Source organism: Bombyx mori, chromosome 14 (genome assembly GCF_030269925.1).
Source record: "Bombyx mori chromosome 14, ASM3026992v2".
Classification (NCBI taxonomy): Eukaryota; Metazoa; Arthropoda; class Insecta; order Lepidoptera; family Bombycidae; genus Bombyx; species Bombyx mori.
The window spans coordinates 7106147-7130154 of record NC_085120.1 but is presented as its reverse complement, the minus strand read 5'-3'; the positions used below and the strand labels follow the sequence as shown (position 1 = coordinate 7130154).

Genomic DNA, 24008 nt, shown 5'->3' with positions numbered 1-24008 from the left:
GAGTAAAATGTTTTCGATGCAATGAATTTTGGCAGCAGAAAAACCTTTATATGATTTCAATCTATATCTTGACAGTACATAAATGGAAGTGAAAAGATTAATTCTATTACACACGAATTCTTAATCAAGGGGCATACCAAAAATGAGGGCGACAACTTGATGTCACTGAATTTATTTACCTGCAGCCTATACAGAGATTAAAATTATGAAAAAAAGGAAACTGGGACTGTTTGAATTGGTTGAAAAAACATTATTCCCAAATATTGAAGATTTTTATCAAGATTTATAATTTTGGTGTTTTTCTAAGATCTTCGAAGTATTATTTTAATTATTGTTTACGATTTCATTAATTCGTTATTATTGTAAAAAAATGTGACTTTTTTTTCAAGCGAGACATTGATTTTTTTTCCCCCTCCTATTCGCTGGTAGCCTAAGGGGCTATTCCAGCTACGCCCGGATGGGTAGGTGAGCTCACGGGCTCAATCTGAGAGAATTTGCCAACACTAGCCCTAACAAGAGCAGTGCTTCGTAAAATCTACCACCGGATAAGAGCCGCGACCCACTGAGAAGATCCAGCGAGAAACTCAGTGGGCTGTGTTTATGGGTTAGTTCGCCGGTCGAATCGAAGAGTTCGACGAGGATGATGATCGGTGCTTGAGAGGCCTAAAGGCAGTGAGAGTGAATCCGGGGGATTTTACAAGACGTCATGTTTCAGGCAACGGCGGTTTTGTGTTGACCCGTCGCGGTCGGATAAGTAATTAGCGGCAGCCACGATAAGAGGATTTTCGTCTCGCGCCGCTTTGTCGAAGTAGCGTTCTGACACTTGAGAGATTGACCAATTTGATTGTTTTATACAAAAAAATTAAGTTAAATTTTCAGTTATAAATTTTAAGTTTTTGATTAATGGTTGATTTTGGTACAAACACGTTCACTTCATCAATTTGTCTCTAATTGTAATCTATTGCGAAATGTTTAGTTATCCTTTGATTCTTCATTATCAGATTTTTATAAACGGTTGTTGACATCTTCCTCTAATAAATGGATGAGAAACCAATTTTTTTTTTTAGCCCTTTTATTTTGTTTAAAAATATATAGATACTATTTTCTTTTTTACCTTAACATCTTGAACCAAAACCAATGTTCAAAAGAATACAGTCGCAAGTAGTACCCTCTTTCAAAAAACTATAAATTACTTTAGAAATTATGATAAATAGAGCATGATAGTTATAGATAATTACAGAGGATACACTTCTGCATACTAAAAATTCAAAAACAGTAGTCATTATCATTTGTAAATACATAATATTTATAGGCAAAGCAATTAAATAACTTTAATCGCCTCTCCAGATAAAGTAAGTGTTTAGAGTTAATACAGTATACTTGCGGGCAATCGATATGTCAATGGGTGTAAGACTGTGAGAGCTGGCGCTATTCCAACAAGATCTTTAAAGCAAGTTTGGAGTTCATATTATGCATGTTATCTGCAAACACATCTGAGAGACAAAACAAGACTGGACACACTCCATAATGTGTAGGTATAGCACTTCAGAAAAAGTTATCAATAAAGAAATGTGGCAACTATAGGCTTATGACTTTGATTACACCTTAAAATTATATTTCACATACAAAATTATGTGTTCTCGTTGGTAACTTTTCTTAAGATTTGAACAAATTACGCTACTTTTATTCAGACGTATAGTGACGTGAGCTCGGAGGACCAATTTAATAGCCAATTTACCCATAGCTCCAATTTAAATTACTGTTAACTGCTCTTATCAAAAAGCGTTTACCTGTTTTAAAGTAATTTCTTCACAAACCTTCAGCACGATGGCGTCCCAAACAATCTTTTTTATTTTATTGTTCACCATACAATTGGCAGTAAATGGAGATTTTGTTGGAAAAAAAAATGGAGCAGAAAATGATCATGTGGTGGGAATAAAAACTATAAATAAAGTAAAAATCGATAAAGATACCGTCATTACGAGAAACTTGAAGTTGGAGAATCGCAGAAATGGTAATAATCATTGGTTTCACGTATTTATCATATTAACAATAATTAATATTAATTCTATTACAGATCATAGAAAAATAGTATTTGCTGTCTTTTGTTTGGGGATGGAACGATTGCTATTTGCCTAAGTGGCTCACAGTTTCAATATTACCGACCAACTGAGAGGAGGGGGATTTGCTAAAAATTGTCCGAATATCTCGGAAAAAGGCGTTACAGCTAAGACAGCTATTTCACGTATTAACTACCACACCGCGACCCTTTTTTTTTTTCAGGTACGGGGCCGAACCTCCTACGAGGTCCCCGCGCAAAAGGGGCGCGCGGGGTATGTGAGACTCAACGATCTGCATGGTGTTGTGAGCAGACCGCGGGCCCAAGGATTTTAGGGCCCACCCACTAAATGACTCCCTTGCACTCTTACACCCGACGTCCGATCCCCTCCGAGGTCAGAACCCGGATGAGGTAGGGGGGTTACCGCGGTCAACACCACAACCAGACGGCGCGGCTCACCCCAAGGACGCCCAGCCGATGGAGCCTTCGAAGCGAATCGAAGGCTCTGAAACGTCGGCCGTCTCGGTACGGCAGGCCGCCCAGACGGTGCCGCTGGTGTCCCGGAATACCCCGCTGGACCAGAACCAGCCTGCCGGGTCGGGACGCGATACACCGTCGACCGGTCGCTCTATTACTCCACGGCAGCGCGCTAGAGTGCTGGCAGCGCGCCGCGCGGCCTCTACCCCCTCAGGTCGCCCCTTGACCTTCACCGGGGGGAGGCCGCTACCTACAGGGGCCGGGACGTACGGGCGTATTCCCGCCTCCGGCCCCCGGCTCGACGGCGACGGATCGGTGCGGAATGGGCAGAGCTCTCCCTCTCTCGCTCCGCCGTCCGAGGTCGAGCATTGCCTTCCAAGACGCCTCGCTGCCGAGCATCGTAGCCACGATGCGCGGCAGCGTGAGGTCCTCTCCAATGACTGCGACGAGGGCGGCGCGTTGCTCGTCGAATCCAGAGCAACGCGCCAATGAACACACCGCGACCCTGCGATAAACACAGCGGGCTGATGTTACAGGCTAAGCATAATATGAAACTCGTCGACATTCGAAGAAACTCGTACGATTAATACAAGCGTTCTTTATCATAGTTAGCTTAGATTTGACTGATATACGATCTTTATTATACTCAGTGCTTACTGATGCCCATAAATATTATCACTTGAATGCCAACGCTCATTGTCATGAAATCAAAATATCAATTGTATGACGGCTATGCCACCCATTACCGGAATGCGCGATCGGTTCGTGGCAGAAATGCGTAGGACGTGGTTCTCACTAGGCAACCCTCACAAGCTTACATAAGTTACAGTGGAGTGCTAAAGATAAGGAAAAGGAGTAAAGACAATTAGGTGAGTAATTAAGTAGTGACTTTCAATGAACAGTAGCTCGAGAGCTGGGGTCGCAATCTGGTGCATCCTGAATGAGCCCGAAGACATATCAATAGAATGCTTTATGTGGAATCCACAAAAAATAACAATTTGAATACTCAGGTTATTAATTTATTCAGGACACTGATTTTTGGTTTAGCAAGTATATGCTATTTATAATAACATGTTTTTTATTTGCAAATGAAGGCAATAACCGTGAGCCAGACTGGTCTTATCACTCTATACCAGATGGAATGTCGACACACGTCCTAGATTTCAAACGCAACATGACGGAATGTTTGAAGGAAGTACAGAACAACGATAAGAGGCCGATCAAACGACTTTCTCCGAAGCAAGAATCGCCGATTCATGGGGAGTGTCTGATTGCTTGTGTACTCAAAAAGAACGGTGTAATTCAAAACGGGAAAGTCAATAAAGGTAAAAATAGTTGATATGATTTCGTGATATCAAATACACAGATTAGAAAGCGTATATCGAATAAATTTTATTATTATTATACTGAATTAAGCCTATATGCTGTTATGGTGCGGCTAATTGCATTGTTTTGCCTTACAAATCTTATCACTGTTAGTGATTTCATGAGCACCTAAAAAGTATACGTTGTAAAATTCATTGGTATCTCTTGAGCTACATACTTAGGGATACCGAAGCATATAAAATTAAAACCAAATTAATTTGAGACCGCATCAATAGCCCATTAAGTAAATGACAACTGCCATCACTACGATCGTAGAAGCAAATGTGGTTTGCACAGCACATTCTCCTATAGTTCAGGTTTTCGAAGCTTTAAAAAACTAGTCTAACCTTACCAATTATAAACTAACCACCCAATAGACCTTTTCTCAGGTGATAATGTTGCGATTTAATCGTTGGCAAGTACTCTAACAGAAATGTTCATTCATCCGTTAGACCAAAGAAACCAAACTAGCTTTAATAATGATATTACACTTTGACGAATATGACAAGGGATTACGGAAAATCGTGAAGCGCATAATGTCTAACAATGCTATAATTTCATAATAAAAACAAAGTCATGAGTCTCTAAAATTGTCTTGTGCCGCGAAGTATTTATTTATTGCCACTTTTCTGTTTTTTTTAACGCGCTTAGAGTCTAGGTGGTTGCCGTTAGAATTCAAATTGACACAGACCGTTGGGATGTGAAATTGTCCTCCTGTCTACGGCAAGAAAAATACGTCAATAAAATTATATAACATTCCAGATAATCTCATGGCATTAGTGAGCAAATTCCATGCAAAAGAAACGAAATTGATGAAGAAATTGGAGAAGAATTTGGATCGATGCATTAATATAAGTGTTAAGAATCACGACGAATGCTCTCTGGCATCCCAGCTTAACGACTGTACCAATGATATAATGGCATCCAGCAAACAAAAGATTTTATTCAATTATTAAATAATTAAAAAAACAACGATTTTTATGCTAACAATTTTTGTATTTAAGTAAGATTGCAGATGACGACGAAGAACTTTTTTTTTAAAGATAAAAATAGAAAACGGTAGAATCTAATTTTAAAGCTAACTCTGTTTCTTTCGCATACTCCCTTACACTTTACCAGGTGAGCGCGGCGGCTGAGACACCGCGCCTGTTTGTCTTTGGCGTTACTTTTCCCGCGCAGTTGACGTGTGCTAAGAGAAATACTTCTCTTTAAAATTCAGTGGTTTTCAAGGACATGCTATGTATGTGCACATAATATACATAACGGTAATATCGTTCGTTTCTAAAAATATTATTTGTTGATCGAATTCGATTCGACATTTTTTTCTTTCTACCCTAATTTATTCCCATTTCTTTAATCAATAATATTTTACACGTTTATCAATAGTTTAATTTTATTATTTTTCTACCCTCATAGTGCTGTTCTTTAGGCGTTTTATTCTTTTAAGATATGTATAATAAATAGTGAGAGTTAATTATGATGTCCGATGATGAAACTGACCCAGGGGCAATCAGTGGCGGGACGAATACAAAATTGCACAACCGTGAATCGCATTCATGGGAGCAGCGAACTCGATCATCATCGAGTAGGAGTAGTAATAGCTTGACGTCTTAATCAAGCACCACCGGACAGGGTTTGAAGAAAAAAATACACACAGCGATGTCGACGCCATCGGTGGAAGAAACAAAAAAGGCGAAATCGACAACTATTATAGAAATTATCGAAATCGGTAGAAGAGTTACAAAAAACCGTACGTGCTTATAAAATCATCTGTAATTATTCCGATAATTGAACTTCTATGTCCGTCATTAGTTGAGATGTGGACAATGATCTTTATAATGAATATGGTATAATGAATATCGCAGGCGTCACCGATAACTATTTCTGATCATTCGCGAGTCGTACAAAATTACTTTTTGATATCGAAACTAAGTTGAAAGATCCCTCGATCCCTAAAACGCCGGCATTTTTTTCATGAAGTTTAACAAGATTTACAATTATATATACCTATGAACATACAAGGTGGCTCATGTTTTTCCTGCGGAAAGAAGCGACATTTAAAAGCACAATGTTCACTCCGGGAGAAGTTCTTTAGTGTGTGATTTTTTTTTGGGTTGAAGGATTACTGGTGGCCCGGAGGCCTTTTCAGTTTCACCAAGACAGGTGGGCGAGCAAAGACTCAGCCAAGAGGGATGGGATTTGCTAACAGCTGCCCGAGCGAGACCTAACAACTCAAGAGCAGCTGCTTCGCGAATGAATCTACTGCCGACAATTATGGACCACTAGATTTGAACAAAAAAAATGTGAAAAACTTAAAAAAAGAAATTAATAAAGAGTACAAAAAAGGAATATGGTATATTATTTAAACTTGATATGGGAAACTATAAGAGTGAGCCAATCCATTTGTCTATTGATCCCAAGTGCAAAACCGATATTCATGCCAGTAAGAACTGTTCCATTTGCATTAAAGGACAAAGTTAAACAAGAAATTGAAAGATTAGTCAAAAGTAAACGGATTGAACCTATGGAATACTCAGAATGGGGTACTCCTGTTGTACCTGTTTTAAAGCCAACTTAAGTAAGATAATTAATTAACTAAGATATAACACAAATAGATTTGGAAAGCTAATACGAGTTGCATGGTCTTTAACACCCGAAGCGGTACTCGCTAACTTAAACGGAAAAATAGACATTTTTCAAAAAGGGAATGTGATTTTATCCAGACACAAGCGACCCCCGGTATGACATTTACCTCCGTATTGCACAGAAATGACCTTAGCAAAAATGGGAAATGGGCAAATTATAGATATTCTGAAGGAGAGTCAGTGTTTTAACACATCTAGCTTATCTATAACATACCGAGATCAACCATGCCCGGCTTCGCTGGATGATTTAAGTCACTCTTAAAGGAGGCAGCCAGCTCTGATACCTACATCAGTAGTATGTGACATTCGACATTCCTCACGTACCACGGTGCGAACGCCGGTAATAATACCGATAATAATGCTCGGATTACAATAATAAACGGACTCACCTGATGGGTTGCCGACGATCATGGACCAGTTAAGCCATGAGTCTTACCTACTACGCAGCTGCTTTTTTGTGTTTTCTTATTGCTCAAAGATCGAGCTCAAGAGCCACCTGGCGTTAAGCGATTACACTGGAGTCCTTAACTTCGATCTCGTGTTTCAAAGTGAGTTGCGGCATTCAATGTTAAGGATGGTCGGTCGTGAGTTCACTCATAATTACAATAACAAAATCTTCAGACAAAATGTATAAATGCTTCAACTGCCATGAAAAGGAGCACCAACAGTGTAGTACTATGGAAAAGCTAAGGAATAGGGTAACAACAGCCACAGGTTTTTTTTATTGCCCTTGTAGGAAGACGAGCATACGGTCCACCTGATGTTGAGTGGTAACCGTCGCCCATGGACTTCAGCAATACCAGGGGCAGAGCAAAGCCGCTGCCTATCGTAAGCTCGTGTATATACCTAGTCAGGTCATAAATTCTGTCACATGTTTAATGTAAAATAATTGAAACAAGTTTATTCATTATGTAACCATTCATATACCAAAATGAACTTAACAAAACATAGATTCTTATGACACTAAAGTTTATTCAAAATGACCTCCGCGATTTTGAATACAGGCCTTCAATCTGCGCGGCCAGTCGTCTATCGCAGCACGAACGAGGTCCATGTCAATATCGGCGGCTGCCTTAATCAAGGATGTCTTGAGTGACTCCAAATTGGGATGACGCTTTGAGCACGCCTTTTCCTCCAAGTGTTGCCATATCTTGTAATCTAACGGATTCAAATCTGGACTGGAGGAGGGCCAGTCTTCGTGCCGGATGAAGTCGATTTCACGCGCCGCCAGCCAGTCTTGTGTGCTCTTCGCTCTATGAGCTGGTGCCGAATCTTGTTGGAATACCCAGTGCCTGTTATTGAACATGGTATGAGAAACAGGTTCCACAAGGTTCGTCAGGACTGTATTTTGATACACAACTGCATTCGTTTTTACACCTTTCTCACAAAAATGTACCTCTGTTAAGCCCCAATAAGAAACTCCCAACCATACCATGAGCGAGGATGGAAAATGACCTCGTTGGACACGCGGAATACGGTTGCTCGCTTCTTCACTACTGTGTGCGTACACCTTATCATTTTGTTTGTTGTAGCTCTCTTCTACGGTAAAAATTTTTTCATCCGAAAAAAGAATTTCCCGATATTTTTTTCCCGCGTACCGCTTCAACAAAGAGCGGCATCTCTTCAGTCTCAGGTCCATTAGACGAGCAGTCAAACGATGTCCTGTTTTTCTTCGATATGCCCGAAGCCCTAAGTCTTCATTTAACACCCTTTTCACCGTGGTTCTGCTTAACCCCGTCTGAAGGGCCAACAGTTTCTGCTTACGTTTGGGATTTCTTTGAATTCGCGCCTTCACAGCTTTTATCACTGCTAGAGTACTAACAGACCGAGGGCGACCATTTCTTGACCTGTCATCTACACTAGAGTCTTCATTGTATCGTTTGATGGTACGATAAACGAATCTTTTGGTTATATTCAAATTTTTCAGTATGTTAAAAATTTGAATTGGCGCGTAACCGCAACGATGCAACGCAATAACTGCAACACGGTCTTCTTTAAGCGTCCACTCCATATTTAAAAATGAGTAAAATTCTAAAAGTATACATTTTTATTTTCATGAACAATTCGAAATTCGAATTCAATAAACTTTTTTGTGGCCAGCATTCTAAAAGAAAAGTTTTTACTGTGTGACAATACTTATGACCTGACTAGGTACATATGATATCCTTATGAATATCCGGACAGTCAGTGTATGGTCCGTCCGGCTTGAGTGGTGGTAAAACTTACCAAATCCGTCGTTTCAAGTTATGACAATTCATAATGCATTCGTTTCGTAATAAAATAAAATAAAATGGTGTGCAACACTAAAGAATCGCCTACGGATTAACATACTATATTTCTTAGCCAATATTCAAACATTTTATCTGATATACACAAAATAAACTTACTGTAATTTGTACATAATTTACACAAGAATATATAGATAGGAGCGGAATAGAATTCTGAATTAGCTATTAGCTTTACGTGACACATCATATTATTAATTATTTACTTTATTATTTAGCTGCTAATTGACTAATTTCTCTGGAGCGAAAAAAAATTATATTTAAAATGCAGACAATCAAGGGAAGCTAAATTAAAAGCGGTTTTGATAAGTTCTTATGCGTTCTATTATAATTTCAGTCTAAACAGAGAGCGTAATTAATTGAATAATGACGTCAATGTTCACGTGTGTCATAAATATCCGAAGTTATTTAGTTATATACTCTTTTGAATCTAGCAAAACTTTTAGGACATTTTTGCTTTGCTCAGACGGATATTATACGATAGGTCTATTCTTTAAATTTTAGAAGCACATCGTTAACGTCTTCACGTACATGTTGTATTAAACAGAAACTTGACGGACCGGACATCTTCTTCTTACGCTAACATTAAGAGTGAGATAGAACAATTCATCGCAACGGGACGAGTGCACAATGTCCGCCGACATAGATTAATTAAACAATATTAAATGTGTCTTCAAACACATATTACAAAACTTTCTTCATTAACAAACACGACATCTGTAAACTACTCATCATACTGTCTATTTTAATTTGCAACATCAATTATATTTTGTGATAGAAATTATTTCATACTAATAAATAGAAAACGTGTATTAAATGCAAAAAATAATATCTTCAGTGTATTCCATTCTACTGTACGGTCAGAAAGAGACCTTCAATTTATATCTGGAACAAAATAAAAAGTTTGACGTCATCAAAATGAATTCATTTTTCAGCAATCACGCTTTCAAATGTTAGTCTGCCTGTACATAAACAGACAGTCATTTCAAAGTAGTTGAGATCTCAAACTTATATCCCCTAGAGAGGCAGGGGAATCGTTGACGCGTTTATACTCGATGGGTGAGTGAGCCAGACCCACCATGAGACTAATTCAATATTGCCATATCATTGAATTGGTGTTACCATCAGTAGTCGTCGTCCTGTCTTAGAAAAAAAGACGCCGGGTGTTCAAATTCCGCAGGCAGGTACCAATTTTTGCAATGAGACACATTTTTAACATATGTTCACGAATTACTACCACGTTGAAGAAATAACATCGGGTAATAAAAATCAAGCTCGCAAAAAAATTATATTCGTAATTACTAAGCTGTTGAGACATAGACCTCAAGTTTCAATGAGGCCGGCGACATTCATGTGGTGATTTCTATGGGTTCTGGTAGCCACTCAGCAACAGGTGTTAAGAGCTCGTTCGGTCCCCTAAGCAGTTAAACTAGAACATGGTAATTCAAAATTTATCAAAGATGACAAAATAAAATTGTTGTTTTGGTGATAATTGGATCACAGATCGATTCAGTGGAAAGCTTGTGGGAAGACAAACAAGTTGTACTAGTGGTCGCTCGGTAGTAAAAATTCGACTATAATTAATGGAAATTATAAGTTCTAACATTATTATGGTGCTATTGACAAAGACTATTATTTTACTTTTCTATAATCGCAGATTTCGCCAAGACTAGATTATAGACAAATAATATTAAAGACAAACAATATTAATCTATTCTCAATTTGACCATAGACTAGCAATAACAAAAGTTTGACAATAAACGAAGAGTATAATGCGTGTGTCAAATACATGGTAGTGTGTCATGTTTCTTTCATTAATTTAATCTATTTTTAGGCATAATTTAAAAAAAAGCATTCTACACTCCCTCTCTATATTCTCTATAAGTGTGGGAAGTTTCATACTCCTCCGTCCGCGCAATTTTCGTAAAAAGGGTTACAAGGTTTTGGCTTCACGTTAATTAATTATTTAGTTATTATCACGGTAATTAATTATTATTAGTGGTCCCGCAGTAGTCGAAATTCTACTATAATTAATTAGAATTAAAAGTTTGAACATTATTATGATTATATTGTCAAAGACTATTATACTTTTATGAACACAGATTTAGCTAAGGCTACACTTTAGACAAATATTAATAAAAGACAAACAATATTTAATCTATTCTCAATTTGACCCACTGAAGTATGAAACCTAAGGTCTGTGATTTGACCACACATTATGAGCAATAAGGAAAGTTTGACAATAAACCAATAGTATGCATGCGTATTGTATGTCAAATATATGGTATTGTGTGTAATGTATTTTTTTATTGATTTAAGGTATTTTTTATGCGTAATTTAAAAAAATATTAACATTCTGCACTCCTTCTCCATATTTTCTATAAGTGTGGGAAATTTCATACTCCTCCGTCCGCGTAATTTTCGTAAAAAGGTGTACAAAGTTTTGGCTTCACGTATTAATATTAAGTTGTATAGTTACTTGTGTGCGGGGGCGGCGCGGGTGGCGGCGAGGTGGGCGAGCAGGCGGCGCACAGCGGGGCGGGGCGCGCGCTCGCCAGCGCGGGGAGGGGGGAGCGGCCGCGCACGCACCGCGTGCACACGCAGCGCCCGCAGCCCCAGCAGTGGTGCTGCACACACACCGCCCACGCTCTCATTGTTATGTGCTCCATCACGACACGTGCACAACTAAGGCTTTTTTTGACCGCTATCATTGAAGAGCGGGGCAGCCGTTGTAACTATACTGAGACCTTAGAACTTATATCTCAAGGTGGATGGCGCATTTACGTTGTAGATGTCTATGGGCTCCAGTAACCAATTAACACCAGTTGGGCTGTGAGCTCGTCCACAAATTTAAGCAATAAAAAAAAACTATCAGCATAACCTTGAGAGGCTATAGCTTCTCGTTGACATGTAGGTGAGCTCACGGGACTCAAACCCGGTGTGTTACTAACACTAACCTTAGCAAGGGCAGTGCTTCGCGGAATCTACCAGCGGATCGGAACGCGACCTACTGAGAAGATCCGGCGAGAAACTCAGTGGGCTGTCAACTAAGGCTCGGGTGTGCTTCATATTTTATACCTATGCTCGGTGGTCGCGTTGGGGCAGTCAACTGCGTCGTGATACAAAAAGATAAAATCTAGGTATGCACAGAATGTATCGTGGCAGAAGCATTAGCGTTTAGTAGTTTCATTGATTGCTGCAAATGAAATAGTCAAATAATTATAGTTAGAAGTTATTGGTTTCGAAACTATAATTACTATTCCGATACTAAAAAACTGTTTTTATTGCCTGTGTAGATAGACGAACCTACGGCCGACTTCATAGTAAGTGGTCACCGTCGCTCATGGACGTCAGCAATTTCAGAGGCACAGACGAGACGTGTACACTGTAACTGTATATATTGAGTCACCTAATATCAGGTTGTCCGTGAAAAACTTTTAACGCGTAATTCAAAAATGTTCACGGACGACGAACTTTATTGATATCCTGTACTTACATTGTTATTGGAATGAACGCCCGTGTGTATTTTTTTTATTGCCCTTGTAGGCAGACGAGCCCACGGCCCACCTGATGGTGAGTGGTTACCGTCGCCCATGGACTTCAGCAATGCCAGGGGCAGAGCCAAGCCGCTATCTACCGTGTGTGCCAAGACAAACGAATAGAAAAGCAAAGGAACTTACAAATGACGTCACAAAACGTACCTTCCTACTGTAGTGGTCCAGGGGCGTGGAGCAGCTGCACTCGGTGACGTTCTTCACGCTCTTCCAGTCCAGCGCGACGGTGTTCACTTCCTTCTCGAGCAGCGCCAGACTCGCCGGCAGCGAGGCGTCTAGTTTCTAGAAATCGTTTACTAGTTCAAACTTCGAAGTCGTCGTCGTGGCCTAAAGGATAAGACGTCCGGTGCATTCGTATCTAACGATGCACCGGTGTTCGAATCCCGCGGGGGGGTACCAATTTTTCTAATGAAATACGTACTTGACAAATGTTCACGATTGACTTCCACGATGAAGGAATAACGTCGTGTAATAAAAATCAAACCCGCAAAATTATGATTTGCGTAATTAATGGTGGTAGGACCTCTTGTGCGTCCGCGCGGGTAGGTACCACCGCCCTGCTTATTTCTGCCGTGAAGCAGTAATGCGTTTCGGTTTGAAGGGTGGGGCAGCCGTTGTATTTATACTTGGGACCTTGGAACTTATATCTCAAGGTGGGTGGCGCATTTACGTTGTAGATGTCTATAGGCTCAGGTAACCACTTAACTCCAGGTGGGCTGTCAATTCGTTCGCCCACCAAAGCAATAAAAAATAAAATCAAAGAGTTGAGACCTCAATTAACGAACGTTAGGTTGTAATCAGAGACCATGAACAATCACGAAGCGAATGACGCAATGGATAGTAAAAAAGAAAGATACGGTTACCGTCTCAATTTTATTGGAACAACTATTTTTCTGTTCTGTTTCATTTCCAATCGTGTTGTAACTGCGAAATTTTTGCCCTCTAATATACAATGTGGCGGAACAAGATTATCGCGATAAATAAATATGACGAGATCTTCTATTTTATTTGGACTAATAAAAAAGTTGATTGCTTCATGCAAACTTGATTCTAATTGAGGCCTATGAAATCAAAGGCAGCTAAATCCAAGTCTGTCAAATATTCAGGTAAACTACAAAAATCGGCCCTAAGCATGTCATTACGGATCCTCCCGATCCATCGAAGTACTGCTCTTGCTAGGGCAAGTGTTAGAAACACTCCCCGCTTGAGAAGCTGAAATAACTTTGTTCGGATAGGTACCATATTCTTTATTTTAAAGCAGATTTATAAATAATGAGAATATTACTAATAATCTGAATTTTAAATGATTAAACTTCGTTTATTAGTACTTAATACAGAATAAAAATAAAATTTTTGAACTGAATTTGTTAGAGATTTAGCTGCATTTGTTATAACATATAAAAAAACACTAAAGCGTATTCAACTAACTAAACAAGATAGCGCCATTGTTTATCCTTTTTACGACATTAAGGCGTTTAGCTGCTTTTGATTTTATAGGCCTCAATTGTTCTATCTTTATTATAGCAAAGTAAATAAGCATAGAAGTCTTCCGTCTTCCGAATCACTCTACATCTGTCTACCGTTGTGTCGGGTAACTACCCTCATTCCTCCTCTCACTTAAAAGAAAACTTATAACATTCATTCGCCATCTCTCTTACTTTCTAACACATCTCTTATCTCTCTCACTCCGTCAAGCTTCATTTTATACTGGTGGTAGGACCTCTTGTGAGTCCGCACGGGTAGGTACCACCGCCCCGCCTATTTCTGCCGTGAAGCAGTAATGCGTTTCGGTTTGAAGGGTGGGGCAGCCGTTGTGACTATACTGAGACCTTAGAACTATATCTCAAGGTGTGTGGCGCATTTACGTTGTAGATGTCTATGGGCTCCAGTAACCACTTAACATCAGGTGGGCTGTGAGCTCGTCCACACAGCTAAGCAATAAAAAATATATATATATATATATATCTGCCATTCATCTATATATTCCGTTCCAACATAAATTTTTAAAACACGTCGGTGCTTGTTTTTTTATTAACGTTGACAATCTAGCTCACGCGTTCTTGAGGAAACTTGTCTAAAGGACTAGACGCTACATACATACGTAATATACATATGGACCGTTTATTTTGAAAGTGGTGTAAGTCCATTTTTGAGAAAAATGAGCTATCACGTAATTCTTAATTGCCTAATTTAATGTAATTTTTTTATGTATAACTAGTCCGTGTTTACTTTCTCAAAAAAATCCCATGTTTTGTACAACTTAAAATCGGTCGGTAAATGAAATTGCATAATCATCGATTATGAAAGTGATGTAAGTCCAATTGACAGAGGTAGGTGGCATAGCCAGACCTCATATGATTTGCCTGTATTTTTAAATCAACAAATATAGTCACCTTTCATTTTCTCGAAACAACAGAATATGGACTTACACCACTTTCAAAATAAACGATCCATATGTTGCCGCATAATATGAAAAGACATCATAGTCATTCTGAATGACGACTGACCAACGTGTGACTGAATTCACAAAAAAGATAATTCGAAGATTCCTTCGTACATACCTCAGTTATTAATGGTATTTTTTTGGGCTTCGTTGACTGCGAATTCGCGCTGGTCTCCTTCAGCGGATGGTCGTGATTCGCAGACTCCATTTCGGATAACGAGCCACCGGATTCGTAAATGAACCTGGAAATTATTATAATGCGGAAATTAAATTAGATCTATGTTTCTTCAACGGTCTACATAAACTGAGAAATATAAAAAAAAAACAGTCAACTTTGTTTTCGACAAAAAATACTACTGAATTAGTAAAATACTAAATAATACGTAATACAGTTTCTTTAATTTAAAGTTGCGTTTTTTATTGTCATTAGGTATATTATTTTCAACTTTACGGATATTTTACGGTTTATTTAGAACTAAGGACATTTGTCGGAATTCGATTATTGTATTAGCTTAGAAACATCGGACGTCTATATATATATATAAATGAATTGCTGTTCGTTAGTCTCGCTAAAACTCGAGAACGGCTGGACCGATTTGGCTAATTTTGGTCTTGAATTATTTGTGGAAGTCCAGAGAAGGTTTAAAAGGTAGATAAATATGAAAATGCTCGGAATTAAATAAAAATAACAATTTTGTTTTTCCTTTGATGTGTCCCCCGTCGGACAGATTCCTTTTATTTGTTTTAAGTTTATTTTATACAAAAGTTTAGGTCTTTTATTTATCGATTGAGGCACTACGAAGTCTGCCGGGTCAGCTAGTAATGTTATAGCTTTTAATTATATAACAAAATGTTGTACAAACTTATTATCGATCTGCAATTCTTCTGTTTTCGCTTCTATAGCGACGGAGTTCACGTTCCCGTTTCGATAGTTCACGATCGCATTATCTTTGTTATTGTCATCTTTACGTCTTGACAGGAGATTTTTGAATGTATTAATTCTCTGGAAAAAAAAAAAAAAACTTGTGATAAACTGTCCAACAATTGATATACAGCAAAGCACTATAAATAACGCTTATTTATAAATCAAGTTTATTTCAATTATTTTATCACACAAACTCATATGTATCATAATATATTCTTATTTATTGCTTAGACGGTTGGACGAGCTCACAGCCCACCTGGTGTTAAGTGGTTACTGGAGCCCATAGACATCTACAACGTTAATGGGCCACCCACCTTGAGATATAAGTTCTAAGGTCTCAAGTATATTTACAACGGCTGCCCCGCCCTTCAAACCGAAACGCATTACTGCTTCACGGCAGAAATAAGCAGGGTGGTGGTACCTACCCGTGTCTTCCTACTTCTACCGCCAAACAAGCATGAGTTTCGTTGTTCAACAACAACAAACTTCAACCTTGAACCTAGAACGAGAGTGGAACAGCTCGAGGCTCTTGTTGTAGCGGAACCTACTGCGAGACCTGCGCGGCTGAGTACCATCATTTGCCATGAAGCAGTATATTTTCCTTTTAATGAATATTAAGACTTAACACGATATACTTAAGACTTTAATTTTAAGTCTCAGGTATGAGTACCATCATCTGCAATGAAGCAGCATATTTTCCTTTTAATGAATATTAGAACTTAACACAATATACTTAAGACTTTAATTTTAAGTCTCAGGTATGAGTACCATCATCTGCAATGAAGCAGCATATTTTCCTTTTAATGAATATTAAGACTTAAGGCAATATACTTAAGACTTTAATTTTATGTCTCAGGTATGAGTACCATCATTTGCCATGAAGCAGTATATTTTTCTTTTAATTAATATTAAGACTTAAGACTTTGGACAGCTATGAGAACCAATATCTTCATCATCGAAGAGCTGAAGGTCACCAAGCGCCTGCTGACTACGTGCCAGGAAATGATCCGGAGTTTCTTTGGGCACATAATGCGATCCCCATTGCACAGCCTGGATAAACTCATCATTCTCGGACAAATGGAAGGGAAGCGCGCTAGAGAAAGAGCGCCAGCTAGATGGGTGGACCAACTCTAGGAGGTGACTGGAGGCTAGATACAGGGAGCGGTGCATATGGCGTAGAACAGGACCGAGTGGAGAAGATTGACATACAGTCACGATCCTCAGCATTGAGGGAACGACCAGAAAGAAGAAGACTTAAGACAAATATACTTAAGAGTTTAATTTTAAGTCTCAGGTAACCGTCTAGTGAGGACGTGCACCAATGTAGTGCTATATATACAATACCTTAGCAAGATAGTTGATGTGGTGATCAAGGGCCGAACAGTGTTCCACGGAGGCCGGCAGGAGGTCGCCGAGAGGCTCACGTGGATGCACTCCACTTTCGTGGCGGCAGTACATGCCGCGCCAGAACCTACACCACACATAATATGATCGCACACCGCATCTTAGACTTCATCTTAGTAATAACATGCTTACAGAGATCCGGTAAGTCAACAAGCAAAATTAATTATAGTACTTCAATTATTACTAGTTTTACGCAGTGTCATATTTAAATTAATTTTATGTATTACGTTTTCTTTTGTTTACATATTAATTTTAAGCAAAACAAATAATAATAAATTAATTAATAACATTAAAGCTAGTCAGTGGCAACTAAATAAATAAATAAAACTGTGGACAGACAATAGATACATAATGTACATACTGAACTATTTTGTCTTTACTCAGACACAATTGAATGAAGGTAGTGAACGACCTATGTAACACTAGTTCACAAAAACCCGAGATGAGTTAGTTGATCAACATAAAGCCTTTTTTTTTTATTGCTCTTGTAGGCAGACGAGCATACGGCCCACCTGATGGTGGGTGGTTACCGTCGCCCATGGACTTCAGCAATGCCAGGGACAGAGCCAAGCCGCTGCCTACCGTACTACAATCAAGACTACAAGACCAAGACTACAATCACCTTATACTTTGAGCCGTGAGATCTGGTCTCAGTGTGTCGGGATGCGCTTTAGGATTGTACAATGGATTCTTGTATTCGTTCAGATGACTCGCCATGTACCCCCACAGAGAAAACGTGCGTTCTGATAGCCTGAAAACGAAATTGTTTACGTACCATTCACGAATGCTAACATAATTTATGTTTACTTATAACCAGTGTAGCGAACGGGGTCGTCGTACTTCCCTTACGAGGGCACGAAACGGGCATCGGGGCGAACCGCTCTGCCCGGGCAGAAGCTCCCTGCCACTCAGGGCAGGGGTAAAATGATCGCAGGGTATGCAATATTGGGGGTGCGTGCACCGGTTGCAGATATGATCGACTTAATATATACCTAGTCAGGTCATAAATTCTGTCACATGTTTAATGTAAAATAATTGAAACAAGTTTATTCATTATGTAACCATTCATATACCAAAATGAACTTAACAAAACATAGATTCTTATGACACTAAAGTTTATTCAAAATGACCTCCATGATTTTGAATACAGGCCTTCAATCTGCGCGGCCAGTCGTCTATCGCAGCACGAACGAGGTCCATGTCAATATCGGCGGCTGCCTTAATCAAGGATGTCTTGAGTGACTCCAAATGTGGATGAGGCTTTGAGCACGCCTTTTCCTCCAAGTGTTGCCATATCTTGTAATCTAACGGATTCAAATCTGGACTGAAGGAGGGTCAGTCTTCGTGCCGGATGAAGTCGATTTCACGCGCCGTCAGTCAGTCTTGTGTGCTCTTCGCTCTATGAGCTGGCGCCGAATTTTGTTGGAATACCCAGTGCCTGTTATTGAACATGGTATGAGAAACAGGTTCCACAAGGTTCGTCAGGACTGTATTTTGATACACAACTGCATTCGTTTTTACACCTTTCTCACAAAAATGTACCCCCCATGTAAAAAAGCCCCAATAAGAAACTCCCAACCATACCATGAGCGAGGATGGAAAATGACCTCGTTGGACACGCGGAATACGGTTGCTCGCTTCTTCACTACTGTGTGCGTACACCTTATCATTTTGTTTGTTGTAGCTCTCTTCTACGGTAAAAATTTTTTCATCCGAAAAAAGAATTTCAAGATATTTTTTTCCCGCGTACCGCTTCAACAAAGCGCGGCATCTCTTCAGTCTCAAGTCCATTAGACGAGCATTCAAACGATGTCCTGTTTTCCTTCGATATGCCCGAAGCCCTAAGTCTTCATTTAACACCCTTTTCACCGTGGTTCTGCTTAACCCCATCTGAAGGGCCAACAGTTTCTGCTTACGTTTGGGATTTCTTTGAATTCGCGCCTTCACAGCTTTTATCACTGCTGGAGTCCTAACAGACCGAGGGCGACCACTTATTGACCTGTCATCTACACTAGACTCTTCATTGTATCGTTTGATGGTACGATAAACGAATCTTTTGGTTATATATTCAAATTATTCAGTATATTAAAAATTTGAATTGGCGCGTAACCGCAACGATGCAACGCAATAACTGCAACACGGTCTTCTTTAAGCGTCCACTCCATATTTAAAAATGAGTAAAATTCTAAAAGTATACATTTTTATTTTCATGAACAATTCGAAATTCGAATTCAATAAACTTTTTTGTGGCCAGCATTCTAAAAGAAAAGTTTTACTGTGTGACAATACTTATGACCTGACTAGTTATGTTGGAGTATTTCCACTTTCGGGTAGCGACATGGTAAGCGGGCGGTCTTCGTAAGTCAATAAAACCAGAAATGAACTCAGAGCGTATATTACGCAGGAGCGCTCCGTCGGACACGGCGACTCGCTCGCTTCTGAGCTCGAGAGACAACAACGGAGCGTTTTTATAGCAAGGTATCGTGGTGGGACGATGTTGTTTACGATTCTTATCTTGCACGTGTTGTTTTCGATGAATGCTTGCACGTGTTGTTTGTCGTCCCATCTTTATTAGTCAAGAACTAATGGTTTATAAAAACACGCGCCGATATATATACTTATACTAGCGGCCCGCCGCTTAGTGGCTTAGCTAATCATCGAACACGATAATTATGAAGGACAGTTCAATTTTTACGAATTAATCTAATTAAAAAAATAAAATGTTTTTGATCGAATTCAATTTTTTACTTACTGCCTTCACGGGCAGATAGATACTAACACAGCCCGTCTGACGATAATTGATCACAGTCGCTCACGGATATCAACATGGCGTTGCGAACCCGTCTGGTAGTGACGTCACAACAGAATATTTCACCTGAGATCCCTCCTGTCCTTCTCGCAGTTCCCGATGAAGGTGCCGTACTGGCAGGCGTGGACGTGGTCGTGCAGCGTCAGCAGGAACCTCTCGTTGAACTGGAACGCCTGTAAGTATATATGCCCGATATCTATACATAGTATAAAACAAAGTCGCTTTCTCGGTCCCTATATCTGTCCCTATGTATGCTTAAATCTTTAAAACTACGCAACGGATTTTGATGCGGTTTTTTTTAATAGATAGAGTGATTGAAGAGGAAGCGTAATATGTATAATAACATCCATTAAATAGTGGAGAAATTCTGTTATTTTTGAGGTTTCTAATGTGATGTCGTAAATAATCAATAATAAAATTTCATGTTTCCGACGCGAAGCTAGGGCGGGTCGCTAGTCTATACTAATATATAAATCTACAGTGGTTTTTACGGATGTTCCGTTATAACTACTGAATCGTGCATCCGATTGACTTGAAACTCCATGTAGAAAATACATGTACTTAATGGATAGGCTAATATTTATATGAGTGTTGGACTCCCTACACCAGTTGCGGGGCCTTAATGATGAGAATCTTTGTGGGGGTGAGAAACAAGAATGTTAATTTTAAAAGCCTAGCGAAGCGGACGGGTACAGCTAGTATTTAACACAATAGAAAAATGATGCGTTGCCATAACTTTACAATACGGATACAAAATAAAAGTCAATTTGAAGGATGGGCCAGCCGTCGTACTGTTACAACTGTTACTCTTGTCTCAGCGCAGGTGGCGGCATTTACGTTATAAATGTCTATGGGCTAAGGTAACCAACCAATTAAGGTGCCCACCAGGTGGAGTTTTTTTAGCCGCGTTAAAAAAGCGTTCAAATGGAATAGATGCATTTCCTAGTATATGTTCATACGTCAGCGCTTTTAAAACGCCACACTTTTTTATCGCGCAGTGTTGCATTTTGAGCGCTAAACGTTGGGCGTTACAGATTACGTCACATCGAGAACGTTATAAAAGCGCCAACGCCGAGTTTTAACGCAACGTTTTTAAAACGCCCACGCGAATGAGGGCTTAAAGGCTTCGTCAAACAGAACGCGCACTTAGCGTTGCGTTTTAATGACGCGCTCTTTTCATGTCACAGAAATTGACTAAATGAGCCCAACGCTCCTTGACGCAACGTAACATTCACCAAATCATTGTGCCTTGCCTTTCGATAGCAGTCTGAAAATTTGAAATTATTAAGATGTCGAGTGATTCAAATATGGTATTGTATAATCATGGGTATTTTATAACTAATTCTATTAATTTTTCGGGCATCATCCAGTATTTTAATACACATTTACTGGGACGCAAAAATAAAATTTGTAAAAAATGACAACGCCTGACGTCAAGGCATCCTAACGCCGCGACAGAGCGTTGCGTAATGCGTACTGTTAGCCCTGGCGCTCTGTTTGACAGTTTATTACCGAAGTTGTACAACACACCTCGGCGTCATAGCGCGCCGACAGTTTAGCATTCTGACGCGTGCTAAGTACGCGTTCTGTTTGACGAAGCCTTAGACCTCATTCGCACGGGAGTTTTATTAGGGCGCGTTAAAAAAGCGTTCAAATAGAACAGATGCATTTCCTAGTATATGCTCATACGTCAGCGCTTTGAAAACGCGACGTTTTTTTATCGCGCAGTGTTGCATTTTGAGCGCTAATAGAACGAGTCAGATCGAGAACGTTCTAAAAGCGCCAACGCCGAGTTTTAACGCAACGTTTTTAAAACGCCCGTGCGAATGAGGGCTTAAGCGGTGCGAGCGCGGCGCTCCCGTACCTCGGGGCGCTGTCGCAGCAGTTGCCACGTGCAGTCGAGCAGCTGCGTGAACACGGGCGACCTCTCGCGGCCGTCGCACGCGATGTGCCCGCACCGAGCCGTGAACTTGTGCCCGAACGACAACCAGTCCTTCTCGATCAGGGCCTGTAATATTTTATTTTTTTATTGCATAGATGTTTGGACGAGCTCACAGCTCAAAAACTAACAAAATACGCTTTTATAGAAAATCCAACTTAAAAGTAGAAAATAAATTTTAATAAATTTTAATTAAAAATAGTGTAAGAAAAATGATTTTATTGTAAAAAAGCGTGGGGTGCTTTTCAGGATATTATCAAAATAACCCTTCTACTCATATCTATTCATAAAATATGTATAACTACTGATACCATGAACACCACGCTTTTTTTACAATAAAATCGTTTTTAAACTATTATTTATTTTTCATGTTTTGGTTAAATTTCAATTTAAAAATAATCCTTAGTCCTTAATAATATATAATAAATATACCTATATAATAAATATACCTTTGGAGTTAAAATCATGTTCAAGGATTCCGTCACAAACATACATTACGTCTGAAGCTAATAAAAGCGTATAAAAAAAAACAGCATCTCTCGTCACCTGATATCCGTTAATGGTGCGATAGTGTGGTTCCAAGAAGAGGGCGGCCAGGGAACAGACTTGGGCGGTTCTATCCCAACCATCACTGCAGTGCACGCACACACTGACCCCGCTCTCAATCGCACAGGCTATCCACCACGACGTGTCCAGTATCGATCTAGAAAAAGACATTAATAGGGAATCACATAGCTAATTATTTAAAAAAAAAAAGCAGTACCTACACATGTAACAAAAACTCAGGTAAGCAGTCCTTCATTGTGTGACGTCATTTAAGGTTAAAAAATTAATAACAGTTTAAAAAACACTAAAAAAATACTACAACGCTTTTTTTACAATAAAATCTTTAGGAGTTATTTTAGTAGTGGTCAATAATGGTTCAGGGCGTTGTCGGAAGTGAGATAATTAAATAACACAACTGGTTAATCGGAGCGTTTATTCGCGACTGAACTTAAAAAGTAAAAAGCAACGGAGCTTGCGGGCGCAGCCGCATGTTATGACTACGAACAATTTTGTTTACATAACAAACTGGGGCCCTACAAAAATCATTTTTTCTTACACTATTTATAATTCAAATTTATTAAAATTTATTTTCTATTTTTTAGTTGGATTTTCTATAAAAGCGTTTTTTTGTTTGTTTTTTTAAACTATTATTTATTTTTCATTTCTTAGTTGAATTTCAATTTTTTCAATATATTTTTTAAATATTGAATTGTCATTGGTCTTTAATAAGTATACAAAATTTCGAGTTAATCCGAAGTTTTGAAGGGGGTCAAAATCATGTTCATAGATTCCGTTACATACTAACATACATACGCCTGGAACTAATAAAAGCGTATTGAAAAACAACAATTATGAGCTATATATCGTCTTTTCGCATTAAAAGTGTATAATTTCCTAAAATATTCTAAATTGAGTTAATATGCGAAATCATTTGGTATCACCAGTATTTTTCTCATAAATACTGTTAAAAGAGCGTAGTATAGTTTTAGTTTTTTTTTTTTAGTTTACCTATGTTTTCTATTAACAAAATTAATACATAATTTTATCTTACTTTAATAGACAGATAATGTAACTAGTAAAAAATAAAAAGTAAATGTTGCAAAGATGATTAATATTAAAATATCACATATTAAGCCTTTAAAACACTCTCCTATAAAATTAGTAAGTTCTGAGATTAAACAGTTTTAATGCGAGAAGACGATATGACGTTGCGTATTATTTTGGCAAAGAACAAGCCTTGACCTAGATGCCGACTATTCTCATTACTGAATCTGCATTTCTTTCGGTGGTGACGTCATGACGATTTAACAGTAGCACTAAAGACGAAATTAAATAAAAACATAAATATTATTTTATACCTGAAAAGAAAATTGGCAAATGGAACGCAACGCATGTCGAAGTCGTTTCCGTGTTCCATTAAACTGACCATATTATACACCTTAGCGGCTATTATGAACAAAGCCCATGTCATTACGGATCCTCCTGATCCATTAACGGTGATTTTAGGCACCACAAGCACCGGTCACAATCCTCGTCGAACCCGTCGCTTGCGACGAA

At 39.0% G+C, this 24008-nt stretch overlaps 2 protein-coding genes across 3 annotated transcripts in view; one reads left to right on the top strand and one right to left on the bottom strand.

The window, feature by feature from the left end:
* The first annotated feature begins 1827 nt into the window (after positions 1-1827).
* On the top strand, positions 1828-4891 carry LOC101736646 (uncharacterized). Its single transcript, XM_012696183.4, has 4 exons — positions 1828-2014; positions 2284-2307; positions 3631-3861; positions 4664-4891. Exons 1-4 carry the CDS (start codon positions 1828-1830, stop codon positions 4855-4857), a joined length of 636 nt encoding a protein of 211 aa, XP_012551637.2. The 3' UTR covers positions 4858-4891.
* Positions 4892-8862: 3971 nt separating this feature from the next.
* Positions 8863-24008, bottom strand: part of LOC101736509 (myotubularin-related protein 8) — a 61236-nt gene continuing 46090 nt past the window's right edge. For both annotated transcript variants that reach the window (XM_038015297.2, XM_004922654.5), the window contains exons 9-18: positions 22452-22608; positions 21831-21974; positions 20033-20139; positions 17780-17908; positions 17098-17224; positions 15692-15831; positions 14947-15070; positions 12533-12667; positions 11311-11458; positions 8863-9716 (exon numbers count right to left, since the gene is read on the bottom strand). In XM_038015297.2, the coding sequence (XP_037871225.1) occupies positions 9706-9716; positions 11311-11458; positions 12533-12667; positions 14947-15070; positions 15692-15831; positions 17098-17224; positions 17780-17908; positions 20033-20139; positions 21831-21974; positions 22452-22608 (1222 nt within the window). In that variant the 3' untranslated portion in view covers positions 8863-9705. The remainder of the gene's footprint in view (positions 9717-11310; positions 11459-12532; positions 12668-14946; positions 15071-15691; positions 15832-17097; positions 17225-17779; positions 17909-20032; positions 20140-21830; positions 21975-22451; positions 22609-24008) is intronic.

Bases quoted from the DNA above. Each gene is read 5' to 3' on its own strand.
- LOC101736646 (XM_012696183.4), top strand. From the start codon at position 1,828: ATGGCGTCCCAAACAATCTTTTTTATTTTATTGTTCACCATACAATTG. The intron at 2,015-2,283 runs GTAATAATCATT...TTTTTTTTTCAG, and splicing joins GTTGGAGAATCGCAGAAATG to GTACGGGGCCGAACCTCCTA. The intron at 3,862-4,663 runs GTAAAAATAGTT...ATAACATTCCAG, and splicing joins AAACGGGAAAGTCAATAAAG to ATAATCTCATGGCATTAGTG.